The following is an 18785-nucleotide window of genomic DNA, read 5'->3' on the forward strand; positions in this document are numbered from 1 at the left end:
GACCGCCGCAACCTCTGTCCTCCGCTCAGAACGGCGCCTGGGGACTTCCACCAGTGATGGAGAACCCCAGGACGATGCAAATCGAGCCGAATCACAGCACAATGGGCCGAGCTCATTCGACACTGGACCTAATCCGAACGAGCAGCTCCGTTCTGCGCCTTTGCCAGCTGTTTACGATGCCTTGCAGCTCTTGCGCGGCCAACCGAAAAGCTTCGACAAAGTGGCAACAATAATTACGCATCTAGTCAGGGAACGAGATGTTGAACTGAGCCCGATATTGTACGAGCACCTGGTGGTCGCTATGGCCGATGTGCAAGGCTCGGCAGCGATGCTGGGACAGCTGTTCGCGGAAATGAGACAATTGCAGCTCAATCCAACGACAGCAATCTGTCACGCCGCATTAGCTGTATGTCCACCTGGGATGACTCGGGGCAAACACTGTACTGACTTGACGCCAGGCCCTTGCTGTACACCCCGACTACCTGGTACGAAACGAGGTCCTCACTGCCATGAAACAGGCGTGGACTGAGGTTGACGCTGAAGGTGAGAGCCATGTTGCACTTGGACTCCTCCGAGACGGCCAATACGAAGTCGCGCTCGACGCTCTGGAGTCTCTGATCGACAGACAGGTGCCCATCGCCCCCTGGGTCTACGACATCTTCATATTCATGTTCGCTCAGCACGGCTTCGTGGATGAAGCTGTGAAGCTAGCACATAGCAAGATTCATACCTCTGAAGGCCAGTCCCACATAGCATTGTGGTATATGCTCTTGGGCACGTGCAGTCAGATGTATCACTACGAGGGCACTAAATACATATGGGGCAGGATGCTGGAGACGGACAGGGAGCAATTATCTGACGGTGTGCTGCTCAACGTCATAAATACAGCCGCAAGGCAGTGTGACTACGAGCTTGCTACAGGTGCCGCCCGCTTGATCACTCAACGGGGAGGCAAGCTCTTTGCGCACCATTACGAGGCCTTGATCGAGTGCTACGGTGGCGTCGGAGACGTCGGAGGTGCTTTGCGGGTTCTCTGCATCATGTTCAAAGCCATCTCTGTTGCGCCGTATGCCAGCACCCGTTCAATTTATCAGTGGATCAAGAAACAGCCGGCGAGCTTGGATTCTGCTCTTGACACACTGGCCGAGCTGGTCCGGGATTACAAAGTCCCCATCGCGGCCCTCAATGTCCTCATCGAAGCCGCAGTGGAAACCCACGGCTATGCAAAGGCCCTGCAGATCTACCAGAATGCGCACAATTACACAGAGGCAACCCCTAACCACGTCACCATTCGATATGTCCTTCAGGCGTGCGATGACACTGAATCTCTCAAGGCTTTGGTGGCAGAGAATCCCGAGCTGGCCTTGAAGGGGGATCGGCAGAGCTTTGCCAGGGCCATCTTTGAGTACGCCATGGCCGGTGAAATTGACCTCGCATACAAATGCGTTGAGCTGCTAGGAGAGGCCCCTGAATACGGGGAGGGCGAGAGGCCGGAAAAGCCCGGGTTTTGGATAAATAGGAAGACTCTGCTTACCCTTGTGAGAAAATCTCTCGACGTGCAGGATGAGCGCGTCTGGTGGTTGGTCGAGCAAGCCGAAAAACGCAACATGGACGTACAGTCCGGCATATCGAAGCTGATGGCGTCCTTTGCTGAAGAAGTTAAAAGAAGCGCCGGATTGAGCGATGGGAATGAAGCTTCGGACAAGCGCTCTGAACCGCGACATTCCTCTTCGCTCTAGCAATACAGACAGTGATGAGGAAAGCTCTTTGTATCGGCGTTAAACTTCTTACACTAACCTCAATAACATCGAATCCTTCGGACAAGCTACCCCGCAGCGAGGATTCTTTTGCGGCCCCTGTACATTACTCACATGCTTAATTATCAACTCTCTTAAAAAATGATTTCTGAAGCTGAATGGTATACCTCAAATGTGGACTGCGCGACAGTGACTCACTGCTAGAACACATGGGAGCTACCTTACTTCGAATTTTGCCGGAGACGGCGAAGAAGGCCTTTCGCTGCATTGGTTTCAGTTATTCAAATTGCTTGCATGGCACCCGGTGGACACAAAAAAGCGCACACCTAACAGGTCAGTAAAGTAATCCTCACTTAGAGAAAACCAGAGTGAAAGAAAAATTGGTATAAAATATCTATAAATAGTAGGGAGCCTTAAATTCTATCTTTTCAGTTCTTCTTGATTTAATTCTAAGAGTTGAGGGTGTTAACTTGCAAACAAACAGAATTGGTAAATATGACTCTGTTAGTGAACAGTGTATAGTGTGCGCATTTCTTTTTGTCCACCGGGTGCATGGCTTTTGTCAACTCACCCATGTAATCCACATCCAACTCTGATTTAAGGTCGATTCCAAAGCCACTTTTGTCTCCAAGATAGAATGGCCATTGGCGGCTTGGCATCAGATGGATTTATAAGTCGAACCATGGACGGGATGACGATTGGTTTAAGCCTAAAACTCAGTGGTCCATAAGCTTGTTCCCCCACGCTAGCCAATCAGACGCCACGCAGATGCGATCTCGCTGATAAATCTACCCTTTGCTGCAGGATGATTAGTGATTCGGGGCCATCGTCATTCCATGCACGCTCACTAATAGCAACGACATTTGGCATGGAAAATGCACTCCCTCCTGCGCACTAGCTCCAAACTCCAGCGTTTTGGCAACATGCACGCCATTTCGCTACCCCAAACGCCATGTCAGCCCTAGCAAAAACCCCTTATCATTCCAGTCGGAAGAGGTGGGAACGCATGGCACTAGCTCTTGAAGTCTAGACGAAGGGGGATGCCAGCCCAATGCCCTGGCGACACGATAAGATGTTACCGCAGCAAGGGCCGTAAATCTCGTCCTCCTGGCCCACCCACCCTTGGCTGACTCTACGCCAGGCAGCTGGTTCTAGCACGTCCTTTTCCGGCACATTCGAAAGCTTTTCCCCGGCTTGATTGATAATGTTACACGTGCTAGAGTTGTGTTGCACCGCGCTTCTAGTCCGTAAGCCTAAAGCCATGGACGGACCAATCTCCAGGTTTGCTCAGTCATCAAGTCTCAGCCATGTTATGTCTTCGGTGTTAGTAGGGCTACATCAATTTAATGTTCCTTAGGAGAATATCAAGTATATAGACGGAGGCCATCTCTTGATCATGGTGGTTTCTGTTTTTTTGATTCATCAACCCAACTCACGAGCATTATACCTCTAGAGGGCAAACCTACCCAACAGCAGACCTTTAAAAGCACTTCAAACACAATCTGCTCCAACATCCATCCGCCCAAAACAACCTAGCTGCCAACGCGGCAGGATAGTCCGACCCAATGGCGCAAATAATCCGAGATGCCCCTGCGGGCCAAGTTATTCGCTTCCTCACCAGGAACAAAGTCCTTCAATACCCGGAAGAAAAGCCTGGATTCCAGCTGCCACAGCAATGGCTGGACGTCCTGAACTCGGAGAAGGAGACGCCAGCGGAAGCAACGCCGGCTGACATCACTGCTGCGTCTCCAAGATCCTCCGACTCCATCCATACCGGTGACGAAAACAAGCGGTACTCCCAAAAGGAGGAAGAGGACGCTGCACCATACGGCGCCTCCCTCCAAAGAACGAAGACCAGAGAAGAGACAATCCCTTACACACAAGACCGGCTCGAATACGATGAGATGCACGATATCCAGAAAACGAAAAGCATACCAATCGTGCCAAAGAAGACCAAAGATGGAGCCATCTTGGTGGACTGGTATTACAGCGACGACACCGAAAACCCGCAAAACTGGTCTAATTCCAAGCGCGGTCTCATCACTACCATCATCTGTGTCTACACCTTCGTCGTCTACACTTCTTCGGCTATTTATACCACATCTGTAGAGGGCGTTATCCACGAATTCGGTGTCGACCTTACCGAAGCCTCCCTGGGACTGGCTCTGTTTGTCCTGGGATATGGCATCGGTCCGTTGCTCTTCTCCCCGCTCTCTGAGATTCCCCGAATCGGCCGCAACCCAATCTACATTGTAACAATGCTTCTCTTTGTTATTGTGTCGATCCCCGCCCCGCTTGCCGACAACTTCGCAGGCCTAATGGTCCTCCGATTTCTTCAAGGTCTCTTCGGCTCTCCCTGTCTCGCATCCGGCGCTGCGTCACTCGGGGACATGTACAGTCTCTTGAACCTGCCCTACGCTTTAGTAGCGTGGGTTTCCGCTGCGTATTGCGGTCCTGCTCTTGGCCCTCTCTTGTCTGGCTATTCTGTTCCTGCCATGGGTTGGCGTTGGTCACTTTGGGAGATTCTCTGGGCCGCCGCCCCGATCTTTCTCGTCATGTTCCTCTTCCTTCCGGAGACTTCAACGCCTAACATTCTCCTTCGACGCGCCAAACGCCTCCGAAAGCTGACGGGAAATGACCGTTTCATGTCCCAATCGGAGATCGACCAGCGGAACCTGAAGACCTCAGCCGTCGTCATTGACGCGCTCATTAAGCCCCTCGAAATCACCGTGAAGGACCCTGCAATCCTCTTCGTCCAGCTCTACACTGCCATCATTTACGGCATCTATTACTCCTTTTTCGAGGTCTTTCCTCTGGTATATCCCGTCTACTATAACATGACAGTTGGTCAAATCGGACTCGTCTTCCTATGCATTCTTGTTGCGTGCCTCATTGGCGTCGCAATGTATGTATCCTACCTCGCTTTCTACATGGTACCGCGCATCAGGAAGTTCGGCTTTCCCGTCCAGGAGAACCGCCTTATTCCTGCGCTCCCGGCGTCCTTCGGTCCGACAATTGGCCTCTTCATCTTCGCCTGGACGGCGTCGCCATCAATTCCTTGGATCGCGCCGACGATCGGCATCACTGTTTACGGTGCTACCGTCTTCATCGTGATGCAGTGCATCTTCGTCTACGTCCCACTGTCTTACCCACAGTATGCGGCCTCCTTGTTCGCCGCCAACGACTTCTGCCGCTCCGCGCTCGCATTCGCTAGCATTCTCTTCGCACGCCCGCTGTACACCAACCTGGGCGTCGCCCGCGGCACGAGTCTTCTCGGAGGTCTTAGTACGATTGGCATTGTCGGTATCTGGCTGCTCTACTTTTACGGAGCAAAGTTGAGGTCCAAGAGCAAGTTTGCCACATTCTCGGAATAAGACCTTGTATCGAGCGCGTGCTATTATCCAAAAATGGGCCACGGCGTGGCAATGATGAATGGAATGACTTGGCTTTCCTCCTCGGTTTCTCTAGCGTATTTCTTATAGACACGGCGGATGTTGTGAAGGAATTATGGGCGGTCTAGATTTATGAAAATTGAGTAATGTTTTAATAACTTCAAACCTTGGTACCAGCAAAAGCCGAATGAATGGATCTAGTGCTTCATCTTCCGAACCAGACAGGCCAAGTTCTCACTGATCCTCCGCAGTGCGCAAATTCAGTAATGCACAAGTCGTATCACCACCTTGACACCTGAAGGGTTCGTGATCAGCGAAGCACGCGGAGAAGAGGGTACCAGGGTAATCTAACCCTACACTAGCCATTTTCTAACGCAGTTGCTCTGTCCGGGCTATATCTTGCGTCCCTGGCAGCTATCAACGGTGCTCAGTAAGTCGGAGACGGTCAGGTGGTAAAAACGGAAGTGGAAATTAGCAACGCCCGAACGGCATACAGGAATATATGCAGGAAGCTGTTTTGTCTCGGGAAATTTTCATGTTATTCTTACGCTTGTGTTGTTCATACTGCACTTCTTGCTTGAAAGGTTGAAGACGGGCCAACCTTTGGGTTTACTCAGTTACGACGTCTCAGCTGTGTCAATTCTTCATTTCAGTGTTAGCAACTTGATATTCATTTGGTGTTTCTTAAGAGAGTTCCGAGTATATTTACGACGGCTAGACTTTGATCTTAGTGGACTACTTTCTCGATCCACCAACTTAACATATAAGCTTTGTCCCTCTGGAGGGCAAATCTACCCCAACATCAGACCTTCAAACGCATCCAAACATAATCTACACCAGCATCCACCGACCAAAGATAACCTAGATGCTAATGCGGCATGAGTCAGCTATTTTATAGCGAGGATTCTGCATTTACGAGCTGACTTCCTGGGCAAGCGCATGCATCTCGGCTTACCCAAAACCCAACGGGCCAATCGGCTTGGATCGGTCATCATGGGGCTGCATTGTTGCCTAATGTCTTACAATGCATCTTATCTCCTCATCTGTTGTGAGGGGAGTGACCTAATGATCTTCATGAACTCGTAACACCAACAAGTTCGATGTCCAAGATGGAGGAGAAATATGTCAACCAAGCAACAGTTTCCCCACATTGGTCGTCAGATGGCAACACATTTTGGTACATCAGAAACTTCTTTCCCAACAAGTTCAACTTCATCTTCGTTGATGCCGTTAACAAACAATCTCGACCGGCATTCGACCATGAAAAGCTGGCGGAAGCAATAAGAAAGCAAACAGGGCAAGAAGTGGATGCATCCTGCTTGCCTTTTAACTGGATCGATCTTGCTGTGGACGGATCGTCGGCACGTTTTTTATACAATGAGATAAAGTGGTGTTTTTATCAGGACAACACCCTCCAAGAATGGCATAGTGCCTTAGGCCAACCGAAGTCACAATTCCTCTCAAAAGAGAGAGCCTCCGGATACTCAGACAGGCAGGTCACGGTCACATTTGTTAACCGCACCAATGCAGATTTGTCAAAATACTGGATTGACTGGAAAAGCAACCTAAAGTTTTACGGAAAACTCGGACACGGACAATCTCATAGCCAGAAGACGTACGCCAGTCATGTCTGGAAACTGGTGGATGATGCATCCGGAACCGTCAAAGCAATCTACGCCGTACCTGAAGAGAGCGAGTCTTCTGTCGTTATAGATGACAAAACTATGGATCAGGCAGCCAGTCAGGATGAACTTAATGAGGAAAAGGTCGAAAATGTAGCCCAAGATGAAGCAGAGTTGCCGCAGCTTTTCGTTCAAGACTTCAACCTGTGGCTCCGAGATATCGACAAACGGGAGACGGTGTTAGCTTCCAACGGAACCGAAGACCATAAATACGACAGATCAAAGATTTTCATGTCCCCCAACAAGAAGTTTGTCGTAGCTTGGCAATATACTCCAGAAGACGACCACAAGATACATCTCCGCGAGGCTGCTCCGAAAGATCAGCTTGAGCCCAGACTCAACAGCATTCGGTACCTAAAGCCAGGCGATCGCGTCAGAGTTGACCGGCCGCGGCTTTTCAGTCTCGAATCAAGATCTGAACTTCCTGTAGATGATAAGTCGTTTCGAAACCCTTACAAACTTCAAGACCTCGGTTGGAGCCATGACAGCTCCGAGTACCGCTTCATATTCAATGAGCGCGGCCACCAACATCTTCGCATCATAGGAATCAACACCGAGGGAGTTGTAAGATCACTGGTTGAAGAAAGAAGCGACACATTCATCGATTACTCAAGCAAACTCTACGTGCGAGTAGTTGAAGAATCAGATGAAATCATCTGGGCCAGTGAGCGAGATTGTTTCAACCACTTGTATATTTTCAGCTTGATCAGAGGAGAGTTGGTGCTTCAAGTCACGAAAGGAGAGTGGAACGTCAACTCTGTTGTGTTTGTTGACGAGAAAAAGAGGCAAATATGGTTCCAGGGGTATGGCATGGTTTCTGGGCAAGACCCTTACTACGCTCATTTGGCTCGCGTCAACTTCGACGGCACTGACTTGAAGGTTTTGACTGATGGGGATGGGACGCACAACTGGTCTTTGTCTCCAAATAACCGTTACTTCGTCGACACCTGGTCGCGCGTTGACTCGCCTCCACGCTCTGTGCTGCGAGATTTGATGACCGGAGAGCAACTCGTACACCTTGAAGGAAATGACAGTGATTTAGAAGAGTGGCTGGATAATGGCTGGGTTTCTCCTGAGAGATTTACTGCCCTTGGACGAGACGGTGAGACGCCGATATACGGTATTATCATTCGGCCATCGGGATATGATCCGTCAAGAAAATACCCTATCCTTGAGAGCATTTATGCTGGTCCACATGATTTCCACACCCCAAAAGAGTTTTCAGCTCTCTCTCAGCAACGAAAGTGGTCGGATCAAGGGTATGTAGTTGTCCAACTCGATGGCATGGGAACGAATTGGCGATCAAAGAAGTTTCACAACATTTGCTGGAAGAACCTCAAAGATGGTGGGTTCCCAGACCGTATCGCATGGATCAAAGCCGCAGCTGAGACGCGGCCTTGGATGGACATATCTCGGGTTGGGCTTGTAGGGGCGTCGGCAGGTGGACAGAACGCTGTCGCAGCGCTCCTGTTCCACGGCGGGTTCTACAAGGCGGCCGTGGCTGACTCTGGTTGCCATGATAATCGCATGGACAAACTTTGGTGGAACGAGCAGTGGATGGGATATCCGGTTGACAAGTCTTATGAGGAGTCATCGAATACGGTCCATGCGAGTAAGCTGACGGGGGCTTTGATGCTTATTGTCGGAGAGCTGGACGACAACGTGGACCCTGCGTCAACTTTGCAGCTGGTAAAGGCTTTGAATGATGCGGACAAGGATTATGAGTTTCTCTTAATTCCGAGCGGCGAGCATTGTTGTGGGCGGACAAAGTCTGCTCTTCGGCGACAAGAGGCATTTTTTCGACGGCATCTCAGAGGTACAGAGGAAATGTCTTAGCTAAGTCCAGATATCAAATTCGTTCTTTATCAAGTCATCTCACACCTTACTGATTGATAATTCCACCTTGATGCTGGCAGGGATGTAAATACCATACTTGAAGATCGTAGGCTTAGTCGTCATACGGTAGAACGTGTCCTGAGCTTTATTACATTCTCAGCGGACAATCAAGGGAGTAGAAAATTTACCATAATCAGACGCACGCATACGAGTGCTCTTATTCGCATTTTCCCATTGCAATATTGTATGGATTTCCAGTCAGTGGCAGTTACACTCGCCTTCAGAGGTGTGTTTAAAAAGAAACAGTGCACTGTAATGAATTTAAACGTCCAACATGGGATCCTTCGTTAGTATGTCACGTGGTGAACTCAGACGTAGACCCAAAGACCCGGGTCTGAGTTAATTAACATCAGACGGGTAAGCTGCCATCTCCCGGAACCTTAGTTGGACTGCGCGGCAAAGATCTTCGCGCGTGCATCCGGCGAGCCCGTTTCGAAGCGGGACCTACCAGTCTGAAGAACCAGACAAACAACATTCTCTTCCCTTACTCTGTAACTTCTCTCCCTTTGCCTTTCAAACTCTCTCTGACTGGAAAATGTCTACTGTTCCTGACCATTTAATTACGTAGCGAAAGCTCGCTGACGCTGCTATCGGTTCACAAACACCAGCATTGTGTATTTCGCCCCGCTATCAGCCAGATACATCATTTTGGTTCCTATCGGCTGTATGAACATTTGATTGCTACTTATGAATAGCTTAATTTGGGCTCTCTGGACGTTGTCCTCGTAACTTGCAAGCTTGCCAAAAGCAAGGAGAGAAAGGGCAATTCCCCCGCATTTTTGGTCAAGCTCTCGCGTAAGATTTTCTTCTCACCCATGCAATCAGTGGGTCGAGTCCGGACCTGAAGTCATTTAGGAGGGCCACAATTGATGGCGATTTTATCTCCGGCAGGCGCTTACTCCATCAACTTTGCGGGGAGTGAGATATCGCAGGTCTAAGTACGTAACAGCATTGGCGACGACAATGAAGAAAAGAATAGGCCCCATACCCAAAACACCAGGTCATTGTTCATACCAGACCTGAGTAGCGAGGCTGTGGGCTTGCACCTTAATCATGGAACGCACTAGATGAGACAGCTGGGCTGATTACCGAATAGGTGATCATTCAATCATTCTCAGTGGCCAGCCACCCGGCCCCTTGCCTGGCATATCTGCCAGGGGTAATGGGAGCTAGTGGCGATACCGATATCTAATGGTATGATACACCCCGCGACAGAGTCGCACCATTGCACAGTGAGCATGCACACTGAGGGCCGCCGGCATCTAGCCTCCCGCAAGTTTGGGGGCCGACGGCACAGACGCAGTAGTGTGGCTGGTCATGGGTGCTGATACCGTCCGTTGCTTAGAAGCCGTCATTGGATCTTGCGATTGTCTTGGGGTAGCACCGGGCCGGTTGTGTTCAAATGTCTACCTGGGCATGTCCAGGCCTGACTTCCCTCCCAACCCCCCACACCCCCCCGTTGAATTGCAGGCCAATTGACACTTTTCTGAATCTCCGCGCAAGCCAAGAATGGATCGCGACACGAAATCACAGGGCGATGTCGAGCCCGACACTGCCAATATGAACAAGGAACGATCTACCGACGTGCAAGATGTTGTGATCAACGCGTCTGGACACGTCCAGGAGCTTGACCGCAATTTCAACCTCCTATCCCTCGCTGGCGTCGGTCTCGTTGTCGGCAACGTATGGCCCGCCATCGGCGGCTCCATCCTCGTCGCCATCTTTAACGGCGGTCCTCCGGGTGTCCTCTACGAATTCATCGCCGTGTCTGTTTGCTACTGGACCGTCGCTGCCAGCATCGCCGAGCTAGCAAGCGCCATCCCTTCGTCCGCAGGCGTTTACCATTGGGCGTCCGTTACACCTGGTCGCCGATGGGGTCGATCTATTGGGTTCTTCGCAGGGTGGTGGAATTACCTCGCTTGGATCCTAGGCGCTGCTAGTATGGCATCTATCTTCGGCAACACAGTGGTTCAGATGTACGCCCTCAACCACGCGGGGTTCGAGGCAAAGCCCTGGCACGTTTTCATCGTCTACATCATCGCAACCTGGCTAGCCTGTGCTATGGTGTGTCTGGCCAATAGCGCCATGCCGCGGATCAACGACTTTGGCGTTGTTGCGATCCTGGCTGGCTTCCTTATTACGGTTATCGTCGTGACCGTCATGCCCGGCCGAGATGGGCGACCGCCACATGCATCTTCCTCCTTTGTTTGGGCCGAGTGGACCGCCGAAATTGGATATCCGAATGGGTTTGTCTTCATCGCCGGCATGCTCAACGGAGCCTTCAGCGTCGGCGCTGTCGATGCCACAACCCATTTGGCCGAAGAGATTCCCAATCCACAGCGCAACGTCCCCATTGCTCTTGGGTTGCAACTGATTATTGGCTTCATCACGGGCTTTTGTTATCTAGTCGCCATCATGTACGCCATCAACGACTACGATGCGCTCTTCGAATCTCCGTACCCGATTGCCGAGATCTACCGCCAGGCTACTGGCTCCGCCGCTGGCGCAACCGGTCTTCTCGCTCTTGTACTCATCTGCATCGCTCTGACGTTGATGGGGCTGTACATCACATGCGGCCGTACGCTCTGGGCACTTGCCCGTGATGGAGCGAGTCCCCGTTCTGATATCTTAGCACAAGTCAGCCCTAGGTTGGGAATGCCGATGTGGTCTACTGTTTTGTCGGCAGTTCTTGTCACTGTTCTCGGTGCAATCTATGTTGGAAGTACGACGGCTTTTAACGCTTTTGTCGGAAGTTTTATTCTTCTGTCTAGCAGCTCCTACCTCGCCGCTATTCTTCCCAATCTTCTGGCGGGAAGAAAGAGAGTTGCTTATGGGCCCTTCCACATGCGTGGATGGATTGGCTTTGTCATCAACGGAATCGCATGTGCATACATGTTGGTGTGGTTCGTCATATACTGTTTCCCCTATGCGCTTCCTACCGATGCGCAATCGATGAATTATGCCTGTGTCATATGGGGTGGTCTCACGGCTTTTGTTGGTGTGTGGTGGCTTGTCGGGGCAAAGGGATACGAGGGGCCTACAACAACCGGCGCCGTTGTGAATGAGAGGGACGCAGGTGCAAGGTCGGAGACTTATGCATCTTAGGATACCCTGCCTCATAAGATATCACTCTCATGTATCCGCAATAGTCTAGTAGATATAAATAGACCAACCTAGTTCCTTCCATATTACTTTCTCTCAGTAGACACAGCAGCCGACGATGCCTCTGTTGAAACTCCATGCAAGAACGGCGTTAGCCGAGTGATGCCGATTTCTCTACGAAGTTTGGGTGTATCCAACCTATATTTGATCAAGTTAGCTTGCATGCTGTGCAAGAGTGCGCAGTATACCCAGCGGAGAAGAACTACAAATCAATGTAGTCGTCATACCCAAGCGGGCATTCAAAAACAATGAGCCCGACTACGTTTGGACTATGTAACAAACCGATAATCTCGTTTCGGTCAAGTATATTCAAAGCTAGCCAAGCTACGAAAGCCGAATTTAAATTTGGTTCTATTGGACGACAACGCTAAACACGTTCGTTGGCGGTAAACGAGTTCGGATGACATCTATGTGCCTATCAGTACTATGACATACCGGGGTTTCAGCAATGTTTCCGGGGGAATGATTTTAGGTTAACGATGTGGAACAGAGCTTGGTGAGGGGGAGTTGGCGGGGAAATGATAGTCCGGCACTGTTGCCAACTAATACATCATTGTCTCAGCCAATCGACTCCCTCCCCAACATCCCCCCCCCTCAACGTTGACCCTGGGCCAGTCACCGCTACAAACAAAAAGATCTTTTGCCAACGACCTAGCATTAAGCATATCCAAAAAATGAGGAGCAAAGGTACATCCTCTGCCGTCATCTCTTATAACGATACTCAGTATCCGTACAATCTCGGTACCTTTCACCGCCCCGTGAGTACGACAAGCAGAGATGCCCAGACCTGGTTCAACCGCGGCCTGACATGGGCGTACGCCTTCAACCACGGGGAGTCAGCAAGATGCTTTGAGAAGGCGATCGAGCATGACCCGTTCTGTGCCATGGCCTACTGGGGCCTGGCATTTGTTCTCGGCCCCAACTACAACAAACCGTGGAAGGTCTTTGATGGGGAGGATCTCGCAGACACAACGAAGCGCACTTATCGCACTATAATCAAGGCAAAAGAGCATTCCGGAAAAGCAGCACCTGTCGAGATTGCTCTCATCGATGCTCTCATTCGCCGATATCCGCAAGAGAAGCCGGCCGAGGACTGTTCAAAGTGGAACCAAGACTACGCTCATGCCATGGATTCCGTACTTCAAGCTTACCCGGATGATCTTGATGTGGTTTGCATCTGGACAGATGCCACAATGAACGTTACGCCTTGGAAATTATGGGACTACAAGACTGGAAAACCCACTCCTGGCGCCAGGACGCTAGAGATCAAGAACACCATGGACCGCACCTTCAAGCTTAGAGGCTCTCTCCAACACCCTGGCCTCCTTCACTTATACATCCATCTTATGGAGATGTCACCAACCCCTGAAGCCGCACTCACGATAGCAGATAACCTTCGTGGACTTGTTCCTGACGCGGGTCACCTGGAGCATATGCCTACGCATCTCGACATTATTTGTGGAGAATATCGTCGCGCCATCGCCTCCAATTCAGACGCAATCCGTGCTGACTCCAAGTTCCTCGCCCGCGAAGGCCCCCTAAACTTTTACACTCTATACCGTTCCCACGACTTTCACTTCAGATTGTATGCTGCCATGCTTTGTGGCCAGTCCAAGGTGGCTCTTCAGACGGTCGAAGAGCTCGAGTCCACAATCTCTGAGGAACTACTGCGGGTTGAATCGCCACCAATGGCCGATTGGCTTGAGGGCTTCTTGGGTATGCGAATGCACGCTCTAATTCGCTTTGGGCGGTGGGATGACATCTTCGCCCTTGAGCTTCCGCATGATCCCAAGCTCTACTGCGCAACCACAGCTATGACACACTATGCCAAAGGCATCGCACTGGCTGTGAAAGGTCGGGTCGAGGAGGCTGAAAAGCAACGTGTTCTATTCCTCAAAGCCTTGGAACATGTACCCCCCTCTCGTGCGGTCTTCAACAACACATGCCAAGAGATCCTTGCAATCGCTGAAGCAATGTTGGACGGTGAATTAGCATACCGAAAAGGGGAATACGACATCGCCTTCGTGCACCTGCGAAAGGCTGTGGAAAGAGACGATGCCATGCCCTACGACGAACCTTGGGGTTGGATGCAGCCGGCACGTCACGCCCTTGGGGCACTGCTCTTGGAGCAGGGTCGTGTTGAAGAGGCAGCGGCTGTGTATAGCGCAGACCTTGGGATCGACGATGCTCTGCCGCGGGCGCAGAGGCACCCCAACAATGTCTGGGGACTCCACGGATTCTACGAATGCCTCGTAAAGCTTGGGCGGAAGGAGGAGGCTATGATTCTCAAACCGCAGTTGAACCTGGCGTTGGCAGTGGCAGATGTACCCATCAAGTCGTCGTGCTTCTGTCGCTTGAAGACGGTTGATTGACAGATACGGATTCTGAGGCCGCCGTCTCAGCGTCGTCTCAGCGAAATTGGAGCACCGCTCGCCAGATTATGATACTGGCTTTGACGGGTGATGATAAATGGTTATGGATGAATGGACTACACGATCTTGGTGACTTCAGACTGACACGGATAGGGATATACGAAAACATAGCGAGACTTTGCATCAATGGAGCAAACATACATGTCAAGTGTGACTTTGACGGAATGGATCAGAAAAATGGGTTGTGGGTGTTTTTTTCTCTTCTTCTTCTACTCCTCTTCAGCATGAATACACCTGGAAATCTCAACGGTAATTTATTGTGCTCCTGATAACTTAAGTCAAAAGTTAAGTTTCCAGGTGTCGATCAACATGTATGCTAGCGAATGAGTGCCGAAACCCTAAATTTTATACTTTCATGGTTATTCTCACTTGAATTCTCCGTTTTCACAGCTGCCCAGTGTCGCAAGACTGTGGATGGACACTGGAGGGATGGTGCATCACAGTGCAATTTTGATTATGAATGCCCAGAGATTTATCATCCCAAGGTGCCACATCAAGTTGCAATGGCTGGTACGGCTACATGCAACAGCATGGCATGGTATTCTATATAATAACTCCCCGTATCCGGGTGAAAGGAAGGCGGGGTAGAGACTGTCTAATTTGTTGCCCGGAGTTGAAGGGAACTTGCCAAGCTATGCAAGGTCAAACCTTCCAATATAACTGAAACTATTCCCGATGAACTTCTCAATGAGATGTTCAAATCCATTTGTTACAGGGATGTGTTACGTGGAAAAAGTTAGACTAATATCACAAATGGTTCAATAGGCGGTACGAAAACCTAATTAGCATCACAACATTCTATCGTCTTGTGATCTATAGTCATCACAAGAGCCAGAGATTCCAAGTCACTTCAAGCTTGTGTTCGTAGAACGGTTATTTTGTAGAAGGTTAAGTATATACGTGGTTTCCCAGTTATGTGTATGTATGTACAAGAAGACTAAATGGTCCAAGGCTAGCCCGGGACACATGTGTTGATGCATTCCCAAGATTGTTTGTTGTGTTGGCTTTCACCAGCCCATGGTTTGTTATTGCTGTAGGAGCTCTCGGCTCCTAGGCAATCTGCCACCTCTTCCCATCAACAAGTTGATAAGCGGAAGGTTTTCCAGCTGGAAATCGCTGAAAGCGTTTAGCCGGAGCAGGTGCCAGCCTTGCTGGGCTCGCAGCCACCAGCGCAGCCGTTGTACATCTGGCACTTGGTCTTGGCGTCGGCGCAAACGTTCTTGAGGGTGGCAGTGTCCTTGTAGGTAAGGTTGATACCGACGAGCTCGCCACCGTTCTTAGCGGTAACACCCTCCATGTAGACGTTGCGCTTGCACTGGGACTTGCACTGTTGGGGGGAAATGTTAGTGAACAGACATTGGGAACGGGGAAGATGGAGCAAGACGTACGTTGCCGCAAGAGCGGTAGAGCTTGCCGTAGTCCTCAACGTAGTAGTTGATGACGTTGACGGTACCGCAGCCGTTGTGCTGGATGACCTTGTCGGCGGCGTGGTAGGCACCACCACCGATGATCCAGGTCTGCGTGCCAGCCTTGTCGTTCTTGATGGAGATGGCGTCCTCGCAAACGTCCTCGAACCAGACGAACTCGAGCGTGCAGTGACCGTTGCAGTGGACACCCTCAGCCTGGTTCTTGCCAATAATGGCGTTCTTCAGGGTACCGCCAGCCTGGATGTAGAAGACGGAGTCCTTGTAGTCTGTGAGAAACATATTGTTAGATATCTGGGGTATTTGATGTGTGTATTTCGGCAATGAAGGTGTTACTCACCACCCTCGCCCTGACCACCGCAAGCACCAGAGCCGCGGTCGAAGCGCTGCCACTTTCCGTCATAGACCTGACCAGACTTGATCTCGATGTAGGACTTGGAGGTGACGGTTCCGGTAGCCTTGGGGACACCGCCGGTGTAGCCGTTGCAGGCAAGAGTGGGGACGGCAGCCAACAAAGGCACCAGGCCGAACTTGAAGAATTGCATCTTGAAGAATTGTTTATGTACACACGAGGGGGGAAAAGAATGAATGTGGTAGTTGGTTTAAGGCTAAAGGAATGATGTGCGTGGTGGGCAGAAAAGTCTAAGTCCAAGAAGGCCGGACAGAACGCAGACTTATATACAAACTTTGTGAGGGCAGAATCATCATCTCTAGCAGGGTCTTGCCAAGCAGAAGGGTTCATACTTTCCCTATTGCATGTTTGCTTCACGATTCAAGAGACATCCCTGGGCAAACAATCTAGGAGTCAGAACCCGCTCCAGGGTTGAATTTGACTAGGGGCAAACCGAGGTGACGGTCAAAGACTTGGCGGGCGCATGGGGATCGATGGATCATTGGGGCATTGGAATTGCGGGCTCGGGAGATGCCTGCATGAATGATTCTGTGTGACGGTTGTCGATGAGTAGCCATTCTGGAGATCAGTCTCCAGTAATAGCTTTGGCGCTGGAATTTTGCCCTTTTCGCTGATATTGGGCCCTTGAGGGTTGTACCTGATCGTTATCCTCGACCAAAACCCATGCAAGGGCGGGCACAGCACATGAGATGAAACTCTTGGGATACGCAGGAACAGAAACAACCTGTAGAAAGGGAGACGAGGCGCCCGTCCCCCCGTCCACCTGTCATCAGACACACACACACACACGCACACACATATATCAAAGTTTCGTCAAGATTTATCAAGTACCTTGTCCAAGCAATGTCTGGAAACGTATGTTCAGTAGGGTGACAGCTTGATGGTAGGCAGTCGATGTTACTGTCCGGTAAGATGCGGCCCAATCGGAGAGTGCTGCCGACGTCAAAAAGAGATAAGCTCTGTAACAATGGCGATGGCTTACCGACGACCAGGTTTGTTGTGCAAGGAACGGGCCCCTAAGAGTCAGCATTGGGCATTGGCCGACAGCCCAGTTCATCCCATGATCCTGTTGCGACTCTGGTTATCCACCGCAACGGTACGTATCTGCCGAGAACGGTTCCGAGGCGATTGTGGCCCTATGGAGCTGTTGTTGATGTGGTTTCTCGAAAGTCGCCAAGACTCTACAAGACTCTCCATGCACGCAATGGGATGCATTGCCGCAGCTAACAACCTAGTCCGGTGCTAGAGGTTGATTAACGCCAAGAACCAAAACGCCTCAAAACGCTTTACAGAAGAAATTGCCAGGACACTCCCCCCGCACTGACGCTTTTGAGTGTTGCTTTCCATGACCACCATTACAATGTGCTCGCCTTACGAGAAGAAAAAATCCGCAGGTCTAATTGCTGTCCAAGGTGGACGACTACCTAATTGGGTGTCATCGGAAACGGACACATCGGCCCCATTGCGACCATGACCGTGACTCTCAGTCACCTTACCTAACCTTATCCACAACCCATGTTGTGGTCTACCCGTTGTACTCTGGAGCTTTGAATTAATCTTCATCATGCCCCCACCCCTTTTCTCTGTTCTGAACTGCTTGCGAGTTATGAATGCACTATGGTACCTCTCTGGGTTATCGGAATTCTGCCGCATTCTCTCGTGGTCATTGGACCATCAGTCCTGCTTCCCACGTGCCCAGCCCTTGGGACCTGCCTGCTGTCCTCCTCTCATTTCAGGGATTGTTTTGGACCATCTCCCGTTCTCTCCATTCAAGTCTCCGTTTCTGAGGCTATGCTGAATAATAATCCGGCTTCTCTCCGAAAGCACAGGCAGCCGGACGAATCGCCCTCTCGTCCCGTCGCCTTGTGGACACCAGAACTGGATCTTCCAGCCCATATTACCGGGCTCTAGCATTCAGCATACCTGTATTTTTCCTACTCTCCCGGGCTTTCCGTCGCTGTCAGCCTTCTCCATTGCTCTAGCTTCCGGTGCGCCCACCAAATGCCCATGGCATTGATTAGCGCTTGCTCCCGATGAGGTCTTCAACTCCGCCTTTATTGCCTCCATTCTACCAAATCCGGGTAACAAGGCGAATGTTTTCCATGAACCCTTTTGGCCTCCATTCGCTCCTGGGCGCTCATTCGTGGACTGAAAATGTTGCGACGGTCACTTTGTACCCCCATGCCATCTAATTCCTGGTTTCGCGACCAGCATTGTTGATATCGGGTCCGAATTAGGACGGTACCAAACTTCGCAGTAACACTGCCCACATATCATTTGCGGAATGAAGTCATCCAATTAAGCTCATCCAGGCTGCCTCTTTTGAATCGGGTCCTCCATGTCCCCCTTTTCGATTGGTTTTTTTCTTAACTTAGCTAAGCTTGGTCGCTGGAACGACCGTGCTCTAGAGATCCAAGTCAAACTCCACTTCTTCAAGGGGAAAAGGGCAAAAAGGCTCATTTTGTCCTTGGGCATTCCCCACGTTGACCGCCACTTCCTAGCTAGACAGGAGAACTGACACCGGCAGACAGGCAAAGATGCCGGCAGAGAGTCGGACGTTATCACACTGCATTATCTGACAACCTCAAGGCGCCCGCAACATCACGACCTTCCCCCTCCTCGAGGCTG

At 50.7% G+C, this 18785-nt stretch overlaps 6 protein-coding genes across 6 annotated transcripts; 5 read left to right on the plus strand and 1 right to left on the minus strand.

Moving 5' to 3' along the window:
- Positions 1–301: 301 nt before the first annotated feature.
- EsH8_IX_000480 (uncharacterized protein) lies at positions 302–1739 on the plus strand (the record flags this gene model as incomplete). The annotated part of the gene is made up of 2 exons (XM_083266816.1): positions 302–406; positions 459–1739. The coding sequence occupies 2 exons, from the start codon at positions 302–304 to the stop codon at positions 1737–1739; spliced, it is 1386 nt and encodes a 461-aa protein (XP_083130381.1).
- A 1583-nt stretch (positions 1740–3322) lies between these two features.
- Positions 3323–5131, plus strand: EsH8_IX_000481 (major facilitator superfamily domain-containing protein; the record flags this gene model as incomplete). The annotated part of the gene is made up of 1 exon (XM_083266817.1): positions 3323–5131. One exon carries the CDS (start codon positions 3323–3325, stop codon positions 5129–5131), a length of 1809 nt encoding a protein of 602 aa, XP_083130382.1.
- A 1742-nt stretch (positions 5132–6873) lies between these two features.
- On the plus strand, positions 6874–8667 carry EsH8_IX_000482 (S9 family peptidase; the record flags this gene model as incomplete). Its single annotated transcript, XM_083266818.1, has 1 exon — positions 6874–8667. One exon carries the CDS (start codon positions 6874–6876, stop codon positions 8665–8667), a length of 1794 nt encoding a protein of 597 aa, XP_083130383.1.
- Positions 8668–10236: 1569 nt separating this feature from the next.
- Positions 10237–11832, plus strand: EsH8_IX_000483 (amino acid/polyamine transporter I; the record flags this gene model as incomplete). Its single annotated transcript, XM_083266819.1, has 1 exon — positions 10237–11832. The coding sequence occupies one exon, from the start codon at positions 10237–10239 to the stop codon at positions 11830–11832; it is 1596 nt and encodes a 531-aa protein (XP_083130384.1).
- A 731-nt stretch (positions 11833–12563) lies between these two features.
- EsH8_IX_000484 (tetratricopeptide repeat protein) lies at positions 12564–14261 on the plus strand (the record flags this gene model as incomplete). Its single annotated transcript, XM_083266820.1, has 1 exon — positions 12564–14261. The coding sequence occupies one exon, from the start codon at positions 12564–12566 to the stop codon at positions 14259–14261; it is 1698 nt and encodes a 565-aa protein (XP_083130385.1).
- Positions 14262–15447: 1186 nt separating this feature from the next.
- EsH8_IX_000485 (pectate lyase) lies at positions 15448–16290 on the minus strand (the record flags this gene model as incomplete). The annotated part of the gene is made up of 3 exons (XM_083266821.1): positions 15448–15648; positions 15710–16014; positions 16086–16290. The coding sequence occupies 3 exons, from the start codon at positions 16288–16290 to the stop codon at positions 15448–15450; spliced, it is 711 nt and encodes a 236-aa protein (XP_083130386.1).
- Between the last annotated feature and the right edge of the window lie 2495 nt (positions 16291–18785).

This window comes from Colletotrichum jinshuiense, chromosome 9, assembly GCF_051148585.1.
Source record: "Colletotrichum jinshuiense chromosome 9, complete sequence".
Classification (NCBI taxonomy): Eukaryota; Fungi; Ascomycota; class Sordariomycetes; order Glomerellales; family Glomerellaceae; genus Colletotrichum; species Colletotrichum jinshuiense.